A 23,230-nucleotide genomic window follows, 5' to 3' on the forward strand; every position below is an offset into this window, starting at 1 on the left:
GGGCAGGATAAATCGCAGAATCACAGAATGGCAGGGCTTGGAAGGGGCCTCTGGAGATCACCTTGTCCAACCCCCCTGCTTGAGCAGGCACACCCAGAGCAGGGGCACAGGACCGCGTCCAGGCAGGGTTTGAATGTCTCCAGGGAAGGGACCCCACAACCTCCCTGGGCAGCCTGTGCCACTGCTCTGGCACCCGCACAGGGAAGAATTTTTTCCTCATGTTTAAGTGGAACTTCCTGTGTTCCAACTTGTGCCCATTGCCCCTTGGTCTGTCGCTGGGCACCACTGAAAAGAGCCCGGCCCCATTCTCTTGACACCCACCCTTCAGATATTTATAAGCATTGATAAGATCCTCCCTCAGTCTTCTCTTCTCCAGGCAGGACAAACACAGGTGTCTCAGCCTTTCCTCATAAGGGAGATGCTCCTGTTCCCTCATCATCTTTGTAGCTCTCCACTGGACTCTCTCCAGTTGTTCCCCATCTTTCTTGAACTGGGGAGCCCAGAACTGGACACAGTACTCCAAATGTGGTGTCACTAGGGCAGAGTAGAGGGGCAGGATAACCTCCCTCAACCTGCTGGCCACGCTCCTTTTAATGCACCCCGGGACACCATTGGTCTTTTTGGCCACAAGGGCACAGTGATGGCTCAGGGTCACCTTGCTGCCCACCAGCACTCCCAGGGCCTTCTCACAGAGCCACTTTCCAGTAGGTCAGCCCCTGACCTGTACCGGTCCATGGGGTTGCTCCTCCCCAGGTGCAGGACTTTGCACTTGCTTTTGTAGCAGTGTAGAACAGTGTAATGGAGTTAAATCTGCCTACCTAAATCCTGGAATTTTTCTTCTGGGTTTATATGCTAAAGTCCTACCCATGGATCAATAGAAGGATGCCCACAGCCATCCCTCCGGAGCTGCAAAGAATGTAATTGCAGAAATACAGAGAAAGAAATGCATCATAAGATGCAAAAGCCCATGGATTCACAATGCTCGGCAGAAAAGACTGGCCCAGACTATGGAATGAGATGGACAACTTTACGTGGAGGGTAGGTTCACCATCACATAGAAGGGCTGACAACTGGGTACCCTGCTCAGATAGGGTAGACACCTCCATTCTCAAATGGAATTTCTCCCAAAACTTCTTGGGAGACAAGACACATTTCCACCTCCTGAACAGTTCTTCTTGGTGTCCCAGGGCTTGCAAGGTTGCTGCTGTGCTCAGACAGAGGAGCTGGGTGCAAGGGAAGCACATGGAGCTCCCACGCTTCGATGGCTGAATCTCCTGGTGGGCTGATGGACCCTGTGCTGACCCTGCTGCCACTCAGGACACACAAGTAGCACCTTCACTAAGGCTAAGTCAAGCTAAGCCAATGCCAAGAACCAGAAAAAAATCAAAACCCAACCATGCATAAATGCATAAACAAATGTTTCTTTTAAAATGACAGCTTCCAAAGTCCTATGTCATTACTATTCCCCTGGGAGTTGTCCTTCTGTCTCCCATGATGCCATCGCAGCAGCTATGTAACTTTTGAAGAGCACAGACCGTCAGTGTGAAAATGGCCACAGTGATTATATTGCAACACTTCAGTGCTTCCCTGAGCTGCAGGACCTTCCTCCACTGTTGGAAGGGAAGTGTGAGCAATGCTAATTAATTATGGCCAAAACCTGCCAACCATGGTCGTACTGAGTTCAATGCTGTTTCTTGAATATCCAGGGTTCAGTCTCCATAAAAGAGAGGATCAGCCTTCAGCAACTTGGGCTGAAAACAACAGAAGCTCTCCTTGCAAGCTGGGAGGGACAGAGAAATGTGTCTGTCTCAGAGCTGAGAGCTAGAGCAGTTGCCTGCACAGGGGCAGACCCAGCACATTGTGGCTATAAATCAGCAAAGCGCCGTTGATGGGATGGGAAGGGCAGTAAGGCAGCTTGAGGGCGTCTCTAAAGGCTCTCTGCCAACAGGAACCACAGAGCTGGCAGAACTATTACACCCAACCAACGCCAGGAGGATGCTTGCGATGGGTCCAGCAAGAGAGCACAAGTATCCTCCAAGAGCAAGGAGGAGCAACACCCTTTCTCTTAGCACCCAAAGGTCTGTGCCTTGCGATGCTGGGAGAGGGCAAGGCAAGGGCTGGGCATTACCAGGCAAAGCTAGGGAGGCCCCTCAAGGGCAAAGCCTGAGGCAGAGAAGAGTCCCAGTAAAGTGAATGGAATTCCAGCAGGAGCGCCAGTGGGGATAGTGCTACAGCTCACTAGCAAATGCGCCTGTGGCCACTCGCAATGGCCATGGTCCCTTCCCCTGCCAAAGGGCACACATCATGCCTTATGAGCTTGGAGGCACCAGTGGGGACCCCAGCTCCTGAGCTGTCCTTCCCCTATGCCACACAGCAGGCATCCTCACCTGAAGGAAAAAAAAAGAGACAAGTGCACAGGCTAATTACCCCATGCTTCCTACCACAAAGGTAAAACTAATTTTCAAGTCTGCAGAGCACAGGAACTTGGATGCGATCATCAGCCAGGCACCTCACCATGTCCCAAGTAATGCTACATCCCCTCCCAACAGCAGGAGTTCTGCAGTGCTCAGCAGCCCTTTCCCACTCCTGAGCAATGTCACTGGATTCTCATGCTTTTCTCCAAGCCTCTCTAGTTGTCTCAGCAGCTGGCACACATTTTGGCAGATCTCCAGGCTCCTAGTTATGGCCAGACATGGAGGCTTCCCATGGGAAATCTCAGCGAGAGGAACAGACAGACAGACTTCTGGATTTAATACACTCTCACTCCTGTGTGCCTCAGTTTCTCATTTGCTGGAGCAACCACACCACAGTGCAGGCAATGCGCAGACACAGCAGAGTCCAACCCACCAGGGTTTGCGGCTTGGCTGGTTTCAGAGGCTCTCTGTGACTCATCCTACAAAGTCTCAAGTTCATGGCTACGGCTGGAGACTCCCCCCGGGAGTGAGCGATATAGGCTTGGCTTACCGTCTCCCTGGGAGTGGGTCTGCACATATACAATGTGGATGGTAAGCAGAGCTCTCCTGCCCTCGTGGAGATCTGTGCTTGGATGGATGCATGGACTTGGGGCTACCAGGACCAGCCCCCAGAAGCAGACCCCTGTGCACATGCTCTGCACGATGCAGGTTCGAACCAGCTGCTGATGTCCTGAGCCTGCCTTCCTGCCACTCACAACAGGACCAGACCCTGATGCCCCTCCATAGCTCTGTTACCTCCACAAGGGATGCTCAGCAACTTCCTCTGCTTTATTTCGGTTTAAATCCTGGAGGCAGCAGGTGTGGCTCCCTGCAAGCAGCACAGACCGGCAAAATACAGAGGGAACCTCTCTCCAGAGAGCAGAGGCACACTTAAGCATAGCAAAACATCCATTCCCTACCAGCTCTCTGCCAGCAGAGCTGTGTTACCCAGCAACGTGCCCAGCACCTGGACATCAGAAATACATGCACATACATGCACACCTCATTACACCTTAGCAAATTCAGCAGGAATTAAGCAAGACATGCTACAGGCTGCAGCTCTGCTTTAGCTTGTGCACCCCAGTCAGCTCCTCGGAGTGACGGTGCCAGCTCTCTTCTGCCTACAAAGCACATAGCACCTGGCTGGCCGAAGTACTCCAGGCTTCCAGCCTTGCAGGTCAGTGTTTTTCAGCATCAGCTCCACAGACCTCTGGCTCTTTTGCAGTGCTCCAGAATAGATAACTAAGAAGAGCTCACTACTGCCGGATGGCTTAAATCCACTAAGAGGGATCTGCACTGGGGGAAACACTTCAGGCTTTGCAAGATAAAAGAGCTAGGAAGGTCAACTGTGTTGAACCTGGGACAAAGGGCAGTGCATGATTCTGCCAGCTGTGTGCACCCTACAGCAAGGCTCTGCCCCATCCATGGGAGATTTTGCACCAGGAGGTGGATGTGTCTCTCCCAGGGCTGTGGAACAGGGACTCACCCTGCCACAGACGTACGCAACTGTGCAAGGAAAAGTTTTTAGCTCCTTCCCCTTATCTCCTGAGCAGAGACAAAGGCTGTTTCATCCCCACATTGTGAGTCCCGTACACAACACACCTTCCTCAACCCCACCCTCCGCAGTATGGCTCTAAGCAAAGGAAGGTGGTACAATGAGGGTCCAGACTCCTCCACTTCAATTAGCCCCTGGTGGCAGCTAAGCCTAAATAACAATCTTTCCCAGCAAATCCTACACCAAGAGATCAATGGTCCTTATGCTGGACAAATACTGCTGTAACCCCTCCTGCCTCCATCACCGTCGATCACTGTGTGGTCTCACTTCAGTTCTCCACCTGATTGGTCTTCCTGGAGCACTCATTACAAGGTGACACGCATTGCTTTTCCCCTCTGTAACAAGCCTGCCACAGCCTCTGCAATCTTTCTTCTTCTTTTTTTCCTTTTAATATGCCACAATTATATTGGCTTTTCTGCATGGATCCACTCCATTTAGTGCTGCCCAAGACTGCTTATCCTGAAAGATGCTCTCTTCATCCACAGGACAGACTACACATCTTGCAAGCTGTTCTCCTGTTTATTTTTTACGTGCCGGCATCACTTACCCAGATTAGGAATCTGGATATTAGGTACTTCCCTTTGCACCGAAGCACAGTGTCTGGCCAGAGAAATTAAACCCCTCAAAAGACTGATTATTAAGGTTTGTGTATGTTGTGTCCCAGTATCTGCATTCCTGAGCATGCTTCATGGTTCCTTTGCTCTACTTCCACCCTAGTAAAATCATCTCCCCAGCAAGTAGAGATGATGATGGTTGGTCTCAAGTGTCTCACTGTAGCTGTGCTCCCATTATCCATGGCTTTGCTTAGTCGCAGACGTGTCACAGGTTGCCTGAAGACAGCAGCTAGTGACTCACTCTGTGTCCAACACTACTGATGGATGTGGAGGATTTGAACATCTCAGCCCCAGCCTCGTCTGCCCTTTTGGTCTCAGGGTCTGTCGCACACAGCCCTGCTGACACGCTCCAGGAATGATTTGTAACACCCTCTGCTAAGGTCATGGGCTCCTGCAAGCAGTGCCCGGAGCTGCCCTCAGAGCTGTGGCACTCTGCTCTTTCAGCCTGACCAGAGATTGGCTTTGCAGTCCCAGGGCAGCCTACAATCCAGGACTTCAGACACTAGAAACCCTTCAAAGGGGATAAAAAATGAGTGGCACCATCAGTCGAAGTTCAGCTGGACACCTATTGCTGAACAGGCTGGTGGGGACCAGGATGCTTTGGAAATGTGAGATGGCTGACTCCCTGGGGTGGCCACGTGTGACTTCCAAGACTAGACCTTTTTCAGCTTTCTGAGGCTAACTGAAGACAAACCCCTGAAGCACTAAAGGTTTTAACTCCAACTGTCACTGTTTTATGAGACCTTCCATTTCTGGAAGCCTTTGAGAACGTAACAACGGTCATAAAAAGAAAACCAAACCAACAGAGGTAACCCGCAGATGGGTTTGTGGGGCAGATTGCTTCCTCCCTTGCCAAAAGCAGCTCAGTGCTAGGACAGACCGCGGCCCTTCTTGAGTAGCCAGAGCTCACTCAAAGAGCAAAGCCCACAGCTACTTCCCGTGTGCTATGCTACGCCTGAGCTCCCTCAGTCTGAAAATCTTTGCAAATGAGATTTTGGCTTCCACCAGGATCTGGGGGCTCCCAGCTGCTATGGCAATGCCTTGATTTACAACCCAGTGTCGGCGGAGGAAGCAATGCTCCTGCTTCACACAACGGGACAATGCCACTTTGAGAAGACTACCTTTATCCTAACCCTTCCTCCCAGCCTCTCCCCAAGATCTGGGCTTGTCCATCAGTGGGTTTCAGCAAGGATTTGTCAGCAAGGACCAAGCTGGCTTACACAGATGCCCCCTGAGCCACAGGCTGCTTCCTGTCCCACTCTGTCACCTCTCCACATCCACACCAGCAGGTCCTGCGTCCTCCCCACAGGTTGCAGCAGCTTTGCCCTGCCAGCAGTAACTCTCAGGGCTTCCCCCTGGGCTGAACACTCTCCATCCAAAGCTCCTCTGGGAGTCTGGGTGGACTACAAACCCCATTCCTCCTCCTTCATTGTTTGTCGATATGTTTAATGAAGTCTAAGGGACTACTGTAACATGTTTTTCCTTGCCACTGTCAGAACTAATGAATCCTGGCAGACTGTGATCCTCCGAGCAGTTTCTTCTTCTCACCACAGCTGTGAACTATTTTCACCAGTTTTGTGGGATCACAGGCTTGTCCAAAACCTGCCAGCTCCACACGCTTACCCGTAGTTACTTTTCCTTTTTTTTTTTCCTTTTATAACTTTGAGATGTGCTTCAATGGACCTGACTGATGGAAGAATTCATATTTTTGTTAGCATCCCAGATATTTCCTACTAGATTTCCTTCCAAGCTCTTGGATGGCTCATGTGTACCTAGGCAGAGATCCTTGCTTTTCTCCAGGACCTCATCTCTCTTGGCTCCATCTCAAATAACTTCCTCCATTCCCACAAAAAGGTACATTCAGTGGAAGTGCCTCCAGACAGACTTGTATAGCAAATGCAGGCAGCTTATTTGCAATGTCCTTTGCATGTCTCCAGACTTCAGTAACTTGCAAAGAACAAGTCTTTAAAGCCCTGGAGCCATGCTCCCTCTCACCTAACTGCCAGCCCCCCAATTTTTCTTCCTGTTCTTCTCCTCTCTTCCCCACCTGCACTTTAAGACACATCTCTCCTCATCCATCCAACCGCACATTGCACAACAGGACATCAACCTCACATCAACCTGCAGCTATTTTCCAAGCACAGACCCTAGGTGAGTGCCACAAGCTGCCTGCTCCCTGATGGGCACAAGCTGAGCTGTGCTCTCCAGCACGCCCCAGCAAGACAGGCCACCCTACCCCATGCACCCATGACTTTCTACAGTGCAAAACTAACAGACACAGGTTGGAAATCAACCCTCTCTATCTCCCCACCTCCAGCCAGGAAGAGTGAACCTGGGACATGCTCCCTGTGGGGCTATCCTGCACTGCTAGCCAGCCCCCTGGGGGATGCTCAGCTCTGCGACCTGCAGGGCAATATGGCAGTGGGCAAGGAAACACAGGCACTAAAAACAGGCTGTCTGCAGTACGGGCTGACCACATTTGTTAGCAAGCCTGTGCTCCAGCTGACCACAAGGTCAGACTTTGAGAACTTGGCCATAATTCACTCTGTGTCTGGGCAGGAAATCTACTTGAGCTCAGAGGGATGTCCAGTAATAGAAAAAGATGTTCCAGGACCTGGGGCTATTTTTGCTATTTTCACAGAATCCCAGGTTGGAAGGGACCTCAGGTATCATCTAGTCTAACTTTCTAGGAACAGCACAGTCTAGACAAGACGGCCCAGCACCCTGTCCAAACAACTCCAGAAGGTGTCCCATGTGGCCAAGTCAACCACTTCCCTGGGGAGATTATTCCAATGGTGACTGTCCTCACTGTGAAAAATTTCCCTCTCATGTCCATTCAGAATCTCCCCAAGAGCAACTTGTGTCCATTTCCCCTTGTCCATTCTGTGTGACTCCGTGTAAAAAGGGAGTCTCCATCTTCTTTGTAGCTGCCCCTTAAGTACTGGTACATGGTGATGAGATCCCCTCTGAGCCTCCTTTTCTCAAGGCTGAATGAACCCAGCTCTCCCAGCCTATCCTCGTATGGCAGCTTCCCAGTCCTCTGATCATCTTGGTGGCCCTTCTCTGGGCCCCTTCCAGCCTGGCCACATCCTTTTTGCATAGTGGGGACCAGAACTGGACACAGTACTCCAGGTGTGGCCCAACAAGTGCTGAGTAGAGCGGGATAATGACTTCTTTCTCTCTGCTGGCGATGCCCTTTTTGATGCAACCCAGCATCCTGTTGGCCTTCTTGGCCGCAGCAGCACACTGTTCGCTCATGTTGAGCTTCCTGTCCACCAGGACCCCCAGGTCCCTTTCCATAGAGCTGCTCTCCAGCCAGGGGGATCCCAGTCTGTGCTGCACTCCTGGATTATGTTTTCCCAGGTGCAAGACCTTACACTTATCCTTGCTGAACTTCATAAGGTTCTTGTTGGCCCACTCTTCCAGCCTATCTTTTACTTTGCAGAGAGGAACCTTTCGGGAGATGCATCTTGTGCTTGAAAAAAAAACCCACAAAAAAACCCCAGGTGCTCTGGGACAGACAGAGGGGTAAGAAGGAAAAGGGGGATATGCAGAAACTGGTGCCTGTAATGGGTCTGAGGTTCTTTTTCTCAGACAGACTTACCTTCACCACATAGGGCAGAGAAGCAGCAGGGAAAGATCAGAGTAGCAAGGGGGAGCCCAGACCTTGATGGGCTCTTAAATGCCCTAACACCATGCAGCAGAGTTTAATGCAGCTGGGGTGTCAGTGCAGGTGGGGTTGGTTGTTGTCTCGGTTGTTTCCTTGTACCTGTAGGCTGGCAGGGAAGATGGGGAGGCAACAGGGAAACCACCATGGTAACAAATGCCCAGGGATGGAGGTAATAGACCTTCCTTGCAAAAGCATCAGAGGAACATGGGTTTCACGCAACCTAAACTACAGCCAGGTTGTACTTCTGGCCAGCACGGAGTGGGCTAGATCAGCCCCTAGAAGATGCAGTAATCCCACTGGAATTATGCTGGTCCCCAGCAGATGGCTGTGAACTTGGGTTAGTCTAGCCCTGCAAAGCAATTAGTAAGGCAAAGGAGGCAAAGAGCAGATGCCTGCCCTCAAATGGCAGCCTTCAGAATGATTTAAGCAGGCTCCATCTCGCAGAGAAGCTTGAATCCTGATTGCTGCACATAAGCCGCCGGCGCTGGAGCCTGCATATGAGGGGTAATGTGTCCTTGGTGAGTCAGGCTGACTCACCCGATGGGTACACAAGTTGCCTACAGAAGTGAGGTGATTGCTGGGATGCCCAGAGGAGCAGGGAGTGCTGCTCTGCCAGGGGTGCTGCCCTGCAGGGGTGTCCACACCTTCAGCAATACCTTCACCCATTGCCCCAGTGCTTGTGTCTTTCTCCTCTTGCAGCTCCAAGGCAGGAGCATAGATCTATTCATGACATGCCCTGGGACCAAGGTCTTCCAGATACAGCTGGCTCCTTCAGCACGTTATGTGAACACCACCACGAACTGAGCTCATTTAGACTGAGGACAAGGCTGAGGTAAGCCCCCTGACTTTGCCTGGTCTGAGCAAACCCTGATAACATTCATCCAATGTCAAGGCATATCACCTTATTGATTCAGCACCACGCCTCACTTCTGGCTTTCCAAGCTCTCCAGGAAGCAAATTTGAAGAGCATTTTGGCTTCGAGATGGCTTGCAAAGAGTGAGGGAAGCAGGGACAGGTAGGGATTATGCCAAACCTTGCTTCCTAACCTGAGAGAGGTCCTGGAAATGCTCCAAAACCAGCTCACATGCTGAATGGGGCTGCAGTTTGGAGCAAGACTGGTATTTCTGCCAGCTGGATAACGAGAGCATCCAGCGTTATAACAGAAAGGATTAAAAAATGCAATTGCTAATGGGGAATTAATTGTTAACGGGGAATCATCATTGCAGGAGGGTGTTCCCAGAGTGTCCCTGCAGGGATCTGTTCTTGGCCTGTTTCTTATCACTCATCTTATCAATTATCTTGAAGGCAACATAAAACTGTTGCTGGCAAAGTTTGCCAGTGACACAATGGCTGATGTATATTACGAAAAGAACCAGTCCATCGCACGCAGAGCTCTGGAGCAGTTAATATAGTAGCCTTTCCTCGGCAAGAGCATGTGTTTTATGCAGCCAAACACAAGTCCGTTCATCTCCGGCGGAGGAATGTAGGTCAGGCTCGCAGAAAGCAGGGCTGCATCTTGAGGAGGACAACGCCGATAATGCCTTGGCAGGAGCCACCCAGAGATGAAGTGCCAGTATGCTGTGATGAGAGCAAAACTTGGCCCGAGATGCAAGGAGGTGTCAAGGGAGGTGGGAAGGTGCTATGTAATGAGACAGAGCTTTCTCCTGCGCTGGTCCCAGCCTGAGCACAGAACGAGCCTCTGCAGGAAGCACGCATCGTCTCCGGCCTCCCGGCTGGCCGCTCAGCACGCAGTGCCTTTGACCTTGCCTTCCCCAGTGTAAACAGCGAGTGCCAATTAAAAAAATTCCAAAACACTCCATTGCACACGCATCTCACCCTGGGGAGCGGGTGGAAAAACAAACAACACATGACAGATGTTAGTCATGTCGCTTAATGCATGACTGAAAGGCACTCCAATAGCATGGTGAGGAGAGGAGAGGATAAGACAAGACCTTCTGTCTGTGTATTTGAGACACTAGTCCTGCAATGCTGTCTTAGGTTGGACACGCATCTCCCCTGCACACCCATGGGCACCAGACCAAGCCTCGAGACCCAGGTAGCCTGTCACACCACTTGAATCCAGGCACCTTAACTGAATGGCATTTGCACAACAACCAAAACCTACCTGGATGTCTACAAATAAACCACACATTGCTGCATGAATCTACAAACCATCTCCTACACATACAACACAGAGAACACCCCCAAAAGCAAAGCAATTAGTAACCATGCCAGGCAGATGCCCTGGGGAGTTGCATGGGCTGATTGGTGTGGGAGGAAGCAGAGTCCAGAAGGAGCTGGTTGCATCCCTGTAGGCCAACAGATGCCACATGAAGAAGGTTGGACAATGTCGGGACAGGAGAGAGGGACACATTTACAGTTGGTTTATCTTTTAAAAGCCAATTTGCATGGCTTTGCTGTGCATTTTGAAGGCTGTTTACTGGCCCAGACTTTGTCTTAACTGAAATGTGGGCAGCATTTCTGACGAGGTTCATGCAAACTGTTGATCCTGGGTGGCTTTGCAGCAGAACCGATTGCAAAAGATTAGTGCCAGGGTTTAAGAGAGGAAGAGAGAAGAGAAAGTAATGAAACAAAATATCTCCTTTTCCTCAGCTGAGGAATGATGCGGGCTAATTGCTTGTTCCTGGTGAGAAAGAGAGGCGATAGCAGCTTCTGTGCCCATCAATAAATTAACCCCAGCATGCAGCATCTGAAATGCATTCATTTCCAGAGACGTTTATCTCTTTGTCTCCTCTCCTGGGTGAAAACATAATTATTGTTTAAACATGAGTTAATTCTGCAAGGTGAGGATCAATAAGGCAGAATTACTCCTCTTTTAAAAGCAGAGAAATCTCAATCTGGGACAGATGTGGACGTAACTCTGGCAGAGCTGATGGATGGGGAAGATGCTTTGGTCATGGCAGGAGCCTGGGGAAGCAGAGTTCCCTCTTCCCCGGGATGCCGTAGCCCTTGGGTAGACTGAGAACAGCTAAGTCCAGCCACAGGCAGTCATGGCAATGAATAGAAAGAGTTGAAATCACCCATGCATGTACGCTTTATGGCCTGATATGTGGTTAGGCATCTCCACCATGAACACACTTCCCACCTAAGGGGCTTTGGCAAAGCCCCGGGGCTCATGCCTCTCCCTTTCCTTTGAGGGTGCCCAAGCTCTGCTGGGAGAGGGTCTCTGCATGGTAGGGACCTTCACCAGTGCTGCTCTCACATGATGGAGCCCCTGGCCAACCAAAGGTGCAAGTGTCAGAGTAGGCAGCATCACTTCTACGCTCTGCTGAGCTTCCCCCATCACCTTCCTCTACTCTGAAATAAATTGGCAGCAACCACTGCCTGGACAAGGAAACACAGGAAGGAAAACTGAGCTACCCAAGATAACAGGGAGGGCACTGGTTTCTCCTGTATGGTCTTCAGCCAATTCTGCCTCCTCTGTCCCCCACCACTTCTTCTTGCAGTTCCTGTTCTTACGTCTCTGCTGACAGGGAGCTCTACAGGTGGGGACAGTCCTGTGGCTGCCTGGAGCAATGCCCATCTCTGGAGGCAGGCTGCCCCACATCTGGCAGCCCTGTCTGAAGCTGGTGTCCTTCTAGTACTTACCCATGCAGCAGGGAGACATCCTTGGACCACCTCCCTCAGTGAGTCTGGCAGGAGGGCCAAACACTACCCTGCACCAACCTATCCCTGCAAGCCTCATCTCTTTTTTTCCCTGCTTCCAAGTTTAACCAGTGTATTGCTTTTTGCTCTGCTACATTCAAGAGCACTGAGGTGGCTGTTCAAACCGATCCTGTGCCAGCTGCCCTGGCTGGGCTGGGGAAGGGCACGCATTCAATGCAGCAGTAGCGATCCCACCCACGCTGAGCATGCTGCCAGAGGCACCCAGTGTCAGGGGCTGAGCAGTGTGGGGCGATGGGTTCACCAGCAATAGGATTAACCGTGAGTGCACTGTGCAACACTCGGCGGCTCCAGCGGCACCACCAGTCCAACCTGGCTGCCCCAAAATGGCATCAATGCCAGAGCCAAAGACCCTGCAGTAGAGGCGGACTGGGAGCAATTCTCATTTGATGGCTTGAGCTATTCTGGGTGTGAAGACACAACCTGGGAAATCAGGGATGTTTCTCCTGGGGAATGGCATTCCCTGCCTGCGGCCAGGCACTCTGCCTTACCCTCGTGCCCCCCAGCTGGGGTGACACAAGGGACCATGCTGTGGGAGAACACCTTGCTAACACCCTCTTTTGCTGCCCCTCCTGCAGCAGGGTGCTCAAAGCTCCCTTCCCGAGCCAGCATATTAGTGACACCCTCTGAGCATACCCCTGGGGCTGCCCTGAGTGATGGCTCCAGTTTCCCACCGCCATAAGTCACTGGAATTGGTGGTACCCAGCAGGGTGGTGCAGATGCAATTTTAGCAACCTGCCACAGATGAAATCAAGGAAGATCTGCAACCAGAGGGAGGGAGGGAGGGTACACGTATCCACTGACCTCTAAGCCCTTCTCCCCCCCAGACTTGTGGAGCATCCTGGGCTCCTGCATCCCAGACAAATACACTCTTTGCTCTGCTAGGTCCAAGGAGAAAGACAAAAGATGAGCACCAGAGGGGTTAACACACGAGCAGCCTCACCTTCTCTGAGTCCGATGCTGCTTTTATTAATTCATGTGGCACTTTGCAGGATGCTCCACTAATCACCAGGGTGCACGTGAGAGCCAGGAGCGGGTGGCCAGCCTTGCTGTGCTGTGCTCATGCTCACTTAACAGCTTGTCACATCCTCCTCACTCAAGTATTCAGTGCTAATGCACCTCTTAAAGTGCTTCATGAGCTATTAAAGTCGAACGTGCCTCAAGTGCATGATAAATGGACTCTGTGCCAGCGTCTTCCCCCCACTCCACCCGGTCCTTGCCACCAGTGGGATTAATCCATCCTCCCACCCCATTCCCGCCTGAGTGCCTGGCTGACAGCAGATGAGCCCTGGGGTTGGCTGGTGAGGGAAGACTGCCCTGGGGTAGGGGGTGAGCTCTGGGTGGACGGGATGGAGTATATCCCTCAGGTCTCTAACGCAGGGCAGACGTTCCCTGACTTCGCCTGCATGTGTGCAGCATCTCCAAGCTGGTCAGGTGGGCAGGAGACCTGCTGCTCCGAAGTCTGTGCCCAGAGGATCACCTCAATGTTTCAGAATGTTGCCCAGGAGGGCAGCATGGTGCCTCTGGGGAACAGATTGACGACAGTCCTGGACCTGCCCTACTAGCTTTCCTTCAGCTCTTATACCCAATTTTCCTCTCTCTTTCCTTTTTACGTCCCCCAGAGCAGAGCAGCCTCTCTGGTTCCTGCAGATGGGGAAAGCTCTGCCTCACTCGACGCACCCCCTCCAGGCGCCTGTTGATGTACTCAGCTATCAGCAGCTCCAGTTTCAAGCTGGTGCCCCAGACATTTCCCTCCCGGATGCAGCTGGGCAAGAGAAGGAATAAGGACACAGGGATGAGGAGGCTATGCTGTCACATCTCTGAATCCTGCCAGATTGTGGAGCAGAAGGTGACAGTAGCTGCAGCTTGCCTGGCCAGGGGTCTTGCCCAAGGCTGTGCTCTCTGCACCAGCACGCTGCTGCCAGTGGCAAAATGCATGGCCCTGGCCAGTGCTGGTGGGGAGCAGCATTTGTTTCTCTGTCTAGACAAACACATTTCAAGTGTGCATAACCCTGAAGTACCTGGCACTTCTGTGTTTTGTGCATCTTCCTGTGTGACAGGTCTGGGCTGCTGTCCCCACAGCATGGAGGGAAGCAACATGTTGCACGCAAGGGATGCTCTGGCATCCTTGACACTGGATCCTTCACGGTTTCCTGGGCAGGGGTCCTTCAAACACGGCAGGACAAAGCATGTTTCTCTGCAGAAAGCGTCACACCACCACAAGAGGAACACAGCCTAGTACTGAAATGCTTCAAGCCCTGGGAAGGTACTGGGAATGCTCCAGAAACACCACCCAGCAAGCTCCCTTCGTGTCTGAAGAGTGGCTGTTCTCACATGATGGGGACATGCCACTGAACCCTATCTGCCTCCTGTCCAAGCAAGCAAGGCTGTCAGCTTTCAGCAATGTAAACCCACCCAGCTGGATTTAGGGGAGCTCAGCGGGGTGCTCTGGCTGGGTTCCTCAATCCTACACAGCCCATGGATGCACAGATGTCCTTACCAGAGTTAATCAGCAAAGTTCTCCTCTACAATCCACTGAGAGGAACAACAGCCAGGCGGACTGCCAGGGATCTGGTGAGTTTTGGAGGTCCCCTATTTTGTCCCACTTTTGCAGGGCTACCATAGGTGACCCTGCAGCAGGACGCAATCAGCCATCCCATAACCTTCCTGGTTGGACCCAGGATCACTGGTGTCTCTAAAATTTAGCCTCTCTAAGGCCATTGCTAAGGTAAGCCCCAAATCCTCTCCTAACCTGAAGAGGCAGGAGCTGGCGGTGGGCAGAGGTGGGTGGTGGCAATGGGGGCAAAGTCACCGTGAGGTGGTGACAACTGAATGAGGCACCCATCATGGTCACGGGGTAGGGTTGGGGCTTGGGGCTCTCAGACTGCTGCTTCTTCCCACCCACCCATCCCTTCATGGGTGGGTTGCACAGGGCAGCGGTCAGAAAAGGTGGGGTGAAGGGCTGGGAAGCAGTGCGCTGGCTACAGGGGCACCCTGGGACACTGAATGTGTGGGCAGGATGAGGGGGACCTAGCAGGTGCTGGGGGGATGCAGGACACCCAAACCCCACAGTGGCAGGCAGGAGGGGACTCATGCATCATGGAGAGGAGAAAAGTGATAACATTCAGAAAATGCAACATCAGGCAAGCCCGGAGAACATGCTTAGCTTGCCCCAGGAGAGGCTGGAGGAGCAGCGTTCGCATTTTTCAGGACACCCAAGGTGGGAGAGGTGTGAAGAGACTCACCAAGCTGGCTGTGTCTCTGGGCGTACACCACCACCACCGCGGCGAGCACCACACAGCAGGCTGACGGGATGGGGTTAGCCATCTGTGGAAGCAAACACAGGCAGAAGCAGTCAGGGTTTGCACCCAGGAGTCCTCACATGTAGCGTGCCAAGAGCTGGTCCCTCCCGGGCAGCTGAAGGGTGCGATGGGACTGCAAGGAGATGACAGTGAAGCAAGACTTCATCTCAGCCACAGGGAAACTTTCTGCAAAACGAGGCTTTTTGCCGGTGCACACTCCATCATTCAGTGGCCTGTGGCACTTTCCATGGCAGCTGCTAGCACAACCAGGTGCCTGGAGGCAATGATACATACACCTTGCACAAATGCTGTGTTTTCCTCATCTCATTTTCAACCTTTCCCTTAAGAAAGTCAAACCCTGGTGCGGGACTCTCCTTGACAGCTGCACCATCACCCTAGGAATGGACACTGCCTGCAAATGGGTTGCAGAGGCTTTTTGAAGAGATGATACCACACCCAGGCACTTCACAGCAGCAGCCAGTGCTCAGGATGTGCAATATACAGAACCCAGCACAGGCAGCTGCTGCTGCCGCTCCAGTGTGGCCCCTTCTGGGACTACCACTGAGTACCATGCTGTCTGCCAGCCTGATGCAACAGCAATAGCATTTCTGGGCATGCCTGGAACACTGTAACCCTCACTGGTGTCTTCACCGTTACTGAGGGGTGCTGCTTGCTGCCTCAGCACCTACCATTGACACCCCAAGAGGCCATGCTCAGTCTCTGTCTCTCTGGGCTGGATGAGGGGCAGAGGCTGCTCTGTCCTGGTGACCTGTGCCATGGCCCAGAGGATGCTGGGGTGCACGGAGGTGTGGAGGGGGGACAGCTAAGAAGGCAGGAGGGTGGAGGCATGCTGGGCTTTAGGGACAAGCAGGCAACATCATCCTTGCATCAGCGAGCCTCCCCAGGAGTGGACAAATGGCAGCAGCAACTGCAAGGATGCCCTGTGCAGCCCTGCCAGGCTTGGAGACATCCGAGCTCTCCTCCTCTTGCAGCTGGGGCTGGTGGAGGAGATCAGAGCTGGGAGGGAGCTGCTGGGGATGGAGATGGGGATGCTGGCCCACCCGCCAGGAAGTAAATAGCACCACGCGTGAAAAGCAAATTACACCTTCAAAACCGTTTAAACCTCTCTAATCTCCAGCACTGTATCGGTAACGCGCGGAGGATTGCCTTTTAATCTAGAACATGAGTATTGGCTCATTAGCCAGATGGCATCCATTTAAACCTAAATAAAGGGGGAGCTGTACCGGCCAGCGAAAAAAACCAGCAAAACATTCCATTACCCAACACGGCCATTGCAGGAGCCCAGATGGCCTTGGGTTCACAGCAGGACATGAGCCTTTGCAGGGGAAGCAAGCATAGCTGGGAGGGATGTCATGGGCAGATTTTGGGTTGCAGCCTGGTCTCAAATGCCTCTCAGGGGCAGGGATGCTGGAGGGATGGGGGCCCTGAAAATGGGAAGCCAGGAGACAGGCTTGCTGCTGAATTTGCAGTGCTGCTTTCGGGCAGCAAGGGCTGGCAGTGAGAGCCAGCCCCAGCTCCCAGCCCGGCCCCAGCCCACCGAGTTCACCTTGAGCAAATCACTCTCACTGCCTCCCCCCACCCCTCCCCGTGCCTCAGTTTCCTTGCCTGTAAAACAGAGATAATGAAGGTGACCTTCCTTTGAAAGCTCTGGGCGAGGAGCGCTGAGTGCTAATTACAACATCGTTATTGTTCACTCTGATTCTTCTCTCCTGCTCCTCTTTTTCCCTGTGCCTGCTCTCTGCTCTGCCTCCTCTGTGTACCCGCACCGTGCTTGCAGCGTGGCTCCCCCGCTGCCACCCCACCTGTGTGTTAGCTGCCATCGCAGTCAGCAGCTTGGGGAGCGGGCGATGGCTGGGACCCGAGGTTGGAGGCAACGCCACATCCCAGGGCAGTACTGACATGTGAGGTCCTCAGCAGCTTGGGAGCTGTCTGCAAACCAGCAGCTGACTCTCCCACCAACCCCAACTTCATTTCCCACTGAATAACCCCTCCCTACAGCCCTGGAAGTTGGTGGGTGGCAGCAGGAATTGACACAAGGTAAGGAATTGCACCAGGCCTGGAGCAGCCCCTGCACCTCTGCAGTCCAGGTGCTCCCAAGTAGTGGAGCCATCCCACCTCTGCGGACACTGGCAATGACAGGACGTGGGACAGGAGCCCCTCCAGCCCCTCAGCAATCAGCCTGCTCTTTGAAAAGCAAGAGATTTGCTCACCATAGCCTTCTGTTTGGCTTGGACTGGTGAAAATATCATCACCAATCGTCACTCTCTACATCTTGGTCCTGTCAGGGAACAAAGCCACTCACTTTCCCCTGCTGCTCCTCCGCATATCAGTCATCAAAATAATTGCTGCTGCTCCTGCCTGTGTGCCTGGCAGCCTCACCCAAGGCCAGATCCTCCAGAGACAGACACCAGTTACATGGCAAGGGGCAATTCTTGCCCTGAAGCACTGAAAGTCTCAAGGGTGATGCTGTTTGGCTACAGGTGGAAAAAGAGAGAGAGAGGAGGGACCCAGCCAAGGTCCCTGGGAATGCTGTGGCACAGCCGGGACACAGGCAGAGGCTCCCAGTGCTGGCACAGAGACCTCACAGCTCGGCCACTTTTGCCCTGCAAAACCTCATTTCTTCTCAGAGATGTGCCCTGCCGCCAGGCAGGAGCCAGAGCTATATTAGTGCAAAAAATCTAGCCAGAAAAGCAACTTTTTCTCACTTGAATCGCAATTTCCCATGCAGTATTTGCTTTGTTTGCCTGTTTTGCCCAAAGCCATGTTCATTTTTTTTTTCCAAACACATAACAAAACCGTCGCAATTTCTGCAGATGCTTCTAATGCAAATTACCATTTGCTGTATTTGCTCATTTAACAGTTTCTCTAGCAAAAGCCAGCACCCCGGCACACGGGTGCACAGGCCAGCAAGCAGCAGCTCACCAAGCATGCATCCAGGCTGTGTCCCCACTCCAGCAAAGACCTGTTGAAAGGTGACAGTGGGGAACTGCATTTGTTACACAGCAGTGGGAAACTCAATCTTCTGTGGAAAAAAAAGGTTGGAGAATATTTGCTCTTACCCCTGTACTGAATCATTTCTTGGCAGCAGAGAGGAAAGAGGAGCCTGGGCAGGAGCAGAGGGAGGCGAGGGGGCACATGAGATGCAGCGGCCCTGCAGCTCTGGAGCTGGAGTCACCTCTGGCAGCCTTCCTCACTGTCCCCAGCTTGTTTCGGGAGTGACCAACTAGCTGATCCTTCCCTGCCTTGTCCTTTGCACCAAGGGTAATGAGGACATTACTCATGGTCACTCTTAGCAGCAGACAACTCAGCATAGATATGAATATGGTCCCCCCTGGCAGCTCTTGGTCTAAACCAAACGCGTTTCCAGCTGTGCTTTCCCTGAGCTGGATCAGGCTACGTGGATGGGAGTAGTGGCCAGACCTTCATGAAGACAAGCCCAGAAGCTGCCCCTGCAAGCAGGATTGAAGGGGCATAGTGATGTGATATTAACTGCTGCAGTGTGGTGGGGTGAGGACAGTCCCAAAGTGGGCAGCAAGAGCAAAGAGGATCATGTGTCCAGGCAAAAAGTATGATGCCACTGTCTGCTGAATAGTCCCAGTGTCCTCTTCTGAGCAGGCAGAGGCATGGATCCCTTCCAGCTCCCCCTCAGAAGGATCTCCAAAGACATGGGGATGCTTGCTGGCAGTGCGGTATTAACTGGCAACAGCCAGCTGGAAATAACCGCTCCAGGGCAGGGCTGTCCCTGGCTGGCAAGGGATGTGAGCTGCAACCCAGCCTCCCCCTGCAACTCTCACCTGCCACAGCCCCCTCCCAGCCATGATAAATAAGTAAGACCCAATTTTGGAGGGGGAACGCCCAAAGAAAAGCAATACTTTCAAAACCTAGTGTTCCCATGACAAAGTCTTCTGTTGGGCAATTCCCCGCAGCCTGCTGTTACAGGGTCTGGCTATGAAGTGGTGACCTGGGGGACAAAAAAGCCCTGTAAGCCCTGTTAAGTCATTACGTCTTCGCACACCCTCCCTGCAGCCTTGCCCACAGTCTTCCGAAGGAGCTCTGCAGTGCCTGTACCGCACGCACCAACTGTAGACACTATGGTGTGCCTGTACTGCAGACAGTGACTGTAAACATGACGGCAATGGTACAACCTCTACTGCAGACACCAGCTGCAGACACCATGGTACGCCTGTACTGCAGACACCGACTGTAGCTGCTACAGTACACCTGTACTGCAGACACCAACAGCAAAGGCTCTGGTATGTCTGTACTGCAGGCACCAACTGCAGTCACAATGGTTCGCCTGTCCTGCGCAAACTGACTGCAGACACTACAACACACCTGTATTGCAGATGCCAACTGTAGGCAATACAGTACACTTGTGCTGCAGATGGTGACCATAGACACTGCAGCGTACCTATCCTGCAGGAGAGGTCACAAGCTGCCTGTCCCCGAGGTGTGACGTTATGCCCGCAGTGCAGACACCAGCTGTAGCCATCACAGTGCATCTGCACTGGTGGTGCTTGCAGCAGACACCTCCTGGGCCCCAGCCCCACAGAAACACCCTTATAAAAGCCACTCTTAATTGCTCAGCCCAGCCCTTTGCAAGCAGAGATCCTGCCACAGCCTTCCCCAGCCCCAGGGATCTTGGGTGCCTCCAGTGAGATGCCATCCCTCCTGGAAGGCAGTGCACGCTCCTTGGATAGCAGTGTAGCACTGCAGTGCACAGGACATTCACCAGTCCCAGTTCCCACAGGGATTACACCACTCATGGGCAGCCCTGCGGGCAGGGGAGGCAGCCCTGGGAGGACTGCTTGGGTGCCCAAAAGCACCAGGTGCCGTCTTCTCCCTTCAGACCTCCTGTGACAGCAAGGTGAGGGAAAGGAAAGAAAAAATTGGTTGTTGTTTAATGCTATATACTTAAAACCTAAAACATCCTGGTCTTGCAATGTGCAATTTGCATGTGCTGTTTGCACTGAACTCCACTTTGCTGCTTAAGAGGAGGACACAAAAGAGGGGCTTTATCAACTCCATAATACATGCTATCAGAAAACCTTACCTGCAGGCCCGGAGCCCCTGCTGCTTGAAAAGCCTTCTTAATTCTAATTTAACCCCCCACTGTCAACAGGGCGATTAGGACTGCCCCCCTGGACCACAAGCACCATGGGGATGACCAGGCCAGCTGAAATTAATTCGCTCACGGCTCTTGCAGACTGTGACTTTCCTCCCTCCACCCCCTCCCTTTCCAGTAATGAAGCAGAGACACTGAGTGAGAGCACGCCCTGGAGGAAGGAGGCCCCCAGGGCAGAGCCCCTCCGTCACTATCACTCTGCCTGTCCAAGAAGCGCTGCCAGACCCCGGGCAGCTGCGCAGACTCTCCTGCCCTCATGGTCTAGGAAAGATGGACAAAAGGTGCAGGGATGGCCATTAAAAATTTCCCAGCTGCTTTGGTTGAAGATGTGCCCTTGAAGGTAGCCATAGGCTTGCAGGGCTCTTGGCTCCACCACATGCATGTTGAAGCCTGGAGTTGCTCCATCATCCCTGGGTGTCACTGGTAGGATACCTCAGTTGGAAAGGCAGCAACCAAAGCTGCTCCAAGTGTCTGGGGTGATAAAGAAAGGTCTCCTGGAAGGAACATCAGCTCCAGCTAAAATCAGAGCTGCTTTCCAGGGGTACTGCAGAGCCCATGGGCTCCAGGAGAAGCTGGGATAGTCTGGGGAGGAACAATCAACCCACAAAATGTCTCAGGCTGTTTGGGAGCCTGCCTGACTGACCTGGATCCCAGAACAGGTAATTTTTTGCTTGTGTAGATCACAGCAATGTGCTCCTGCTGGGACAGGGAGCTGTGGAAAGGCCAGCAGAGCCCAAGACCCCCAGGAACAAAGTTCCTGCCCTGCAGCTGCAGGGGCTGGGGAATTTCTGCTCCAGGAGCAAGGTGGGTTCCTCTCCTTTCAAATGACACCTTGTAGCTCCTCCAAACTGATCAAGTGAGCCCTAATGCATCAGGACACTGCAGCCCACACCCTGACCCTGGTAGGACAAGAGACACACATGGGGGTGCTACAACCTGCATCCTCCGTGCCCTGAGGACAAGCAGGGGAACTGCCCTTGTGGCATGGCTCCCTGCCAGTCACATCCTAGCTCCATTAGCAATGTCAGGAGAGCATCGCACAGGTACACCACTGGGAACCTCTCCAGCAACTCTGCCTACCAACAGGCCTCAGTACCATGACCATCACGGGGCAATGCTGCCCTGCAGGCAGCTGCCTGCCTCTGCCTGTCCCCTCTTCCCGCTCAGGGCCTTCAAGGAGGGTGTTTCCCACAGCCTGTACCTGTCCTCACAACTACCGTCATGTTAACTGGCCTTTCTGCAAGCGAAGGGCAATGGTCCAAGCCTGGCCATCTGCTCCAGCGGTGATAAAAGCCAATGCAAAGCACAGCATACTAATAAGCATCACATGTCTTTGAAATTGGTGCCAGGAGAAAGCATGGCAGGGCAGGAGGGAGCCTGAATCCCGACAGCAGAGGTTGTAGAGAAACATTACCCCAGCCCTATTCCTCAAGGACACTAGTGCCACCTGGGCAGGAATTCAGCTGAGCTGCTGTACCTGAGCCTCACTCCTCCACACCCCACATACACACCCAGACAGTCTCCAAGATGGAGGAAAGCTTGTATCAATGCTGGGAAATGCCATTTTCCCCTGCTTTTTACTCCACTTTCCTCTGTGCTGAGCATTTTGCGGCTCCCTGCAGATGGAGACTGCAGGAACCAATTGGATGTTTGCTTCTGTTAAAGAGGTGTCAAAGAACTTTCTCTTTTCTGGATCTTCCATTCAAGTGGTGTCCTGGGTTGGTTTTTTTTGATAGATGCTTCCCCCAGTGGCATGGAGCTCACAGTGCCATGCCGGGGACAGACAGAGGAGATCATACAAAGAAGGGAGGGAGATAGGAGATGGGAGATGGGAGATGGGAGATGCTTGTGATCCAGGCGTTTCCCAGTGCTCCTGCCTGGAAGCTGGAGAAATCACCCAAGACAGGTGCATTTGGGGGCACATTCTGCTCACTCTGCCTCTCCAGGCTGTGATTATTGCAGGAAGGAGCACTCGATGTCACACTGAATTTTGGCACTTCTATTCCCAGTCTCTGATCACGAAAATGTAATTAATGATGGGGAACAAAACCCACAACAAAATAAAAAGCAAAACCAAACTCCCATACACAGAGCAAACAGCCCCCAATGTTTCAGGTCCTGCTGCCTCACGCCAGGTTCAATTTGTGATTTCCAGGCAAACACTTGCAACATTTCTTGTTTTTCCCTGTGGGGCTGCATTGCCCTTCTAACCCACCATGATTTTGCTCAGAACCCTGCTTTTTGCCTTGAGGAGAATCTGCGGCCGGACTGCTTTATGAACTCCACAACGCCCCTTAAGATGCAAACCTCCAGGGCAGAGAAAAGTATCCCAGCAATAAAATCTGGACTGTGCCATAGTCATGTGCTGTCCTGAGCAAAACAAAGAGGAAAGGGAGGACAGACACAGCTTGTTGTCCAGACTTCCTCTATCAGTTTATTGCCTGTGGCACAGCAGACGTGGCGTAGGGCAGCAGTTTCCAAGCCTTTCCAAGCCTCAGGAGCCTGGTCGCTGCTAGTGGGGATTTTGTGGGGAGGGGGCTGGCCACAGGAGCTTTAACAGCCCCCTCAGTGGCATCTGGGGACACAGGGACAAAGGGGTTTGGCTTAAAATATGAAGACTGCACCTCCTAGTAGCCCAAACTTGCTCCTCTAGAGGTCTGTTTTCTGCAGCACCCATGCAAGGTGCCAGACCAGCATGGGCACTGGGTCCAAGCTCACTGGAGCTGGGGTTACCCCAATGCTACCATACCAGAGAGGTGAAGGGCACTACACTGCTGCAGAAGCACAGCAGCAAGCGGAGTGCAAC

At 52.6% G+C, this 23,230-nt stretch overlaps 1 protein-coding gene across 2 annotated transcripts in view; it reads right to left on the bottom strand.

Moving 5' to 3' along the window:
• The window catches only part of CNTFR (ciliary neurotrophic factor receptor), a 213,314-nt gene that overhangs the window by 74,137 nt on the left and 115,947 nt on the right, over nt 1-23,230 (bottom strand). For both annotated transcript variants that reach the window (XM_075078575.1, XM_075078576.1), the window contains exon 3: nt 15,222-15,303. In XM_075078575.1, coding sequence (XP_074934676.1) covers nt 15,222-15,303 — 82 coding nt within the window. The remainder of the gene's footprint in view (nt 1-15,221; nt 15,304-23,230) is intronic.

This window comes from Phalacrocorax aristotelis, chromosome Z (assembly GCF_949628215.1).
Source record: "Phalacrocorax aristotelis chromosome Z, bGulAri2.1, whole genome shotgun sequence".
NCBI lineage: Eukaryota > Metazoa > Chordata > Aves > Suliformes > Phalacrocoracidae > Phalacrocorax > Phalacrocorax aristotelis.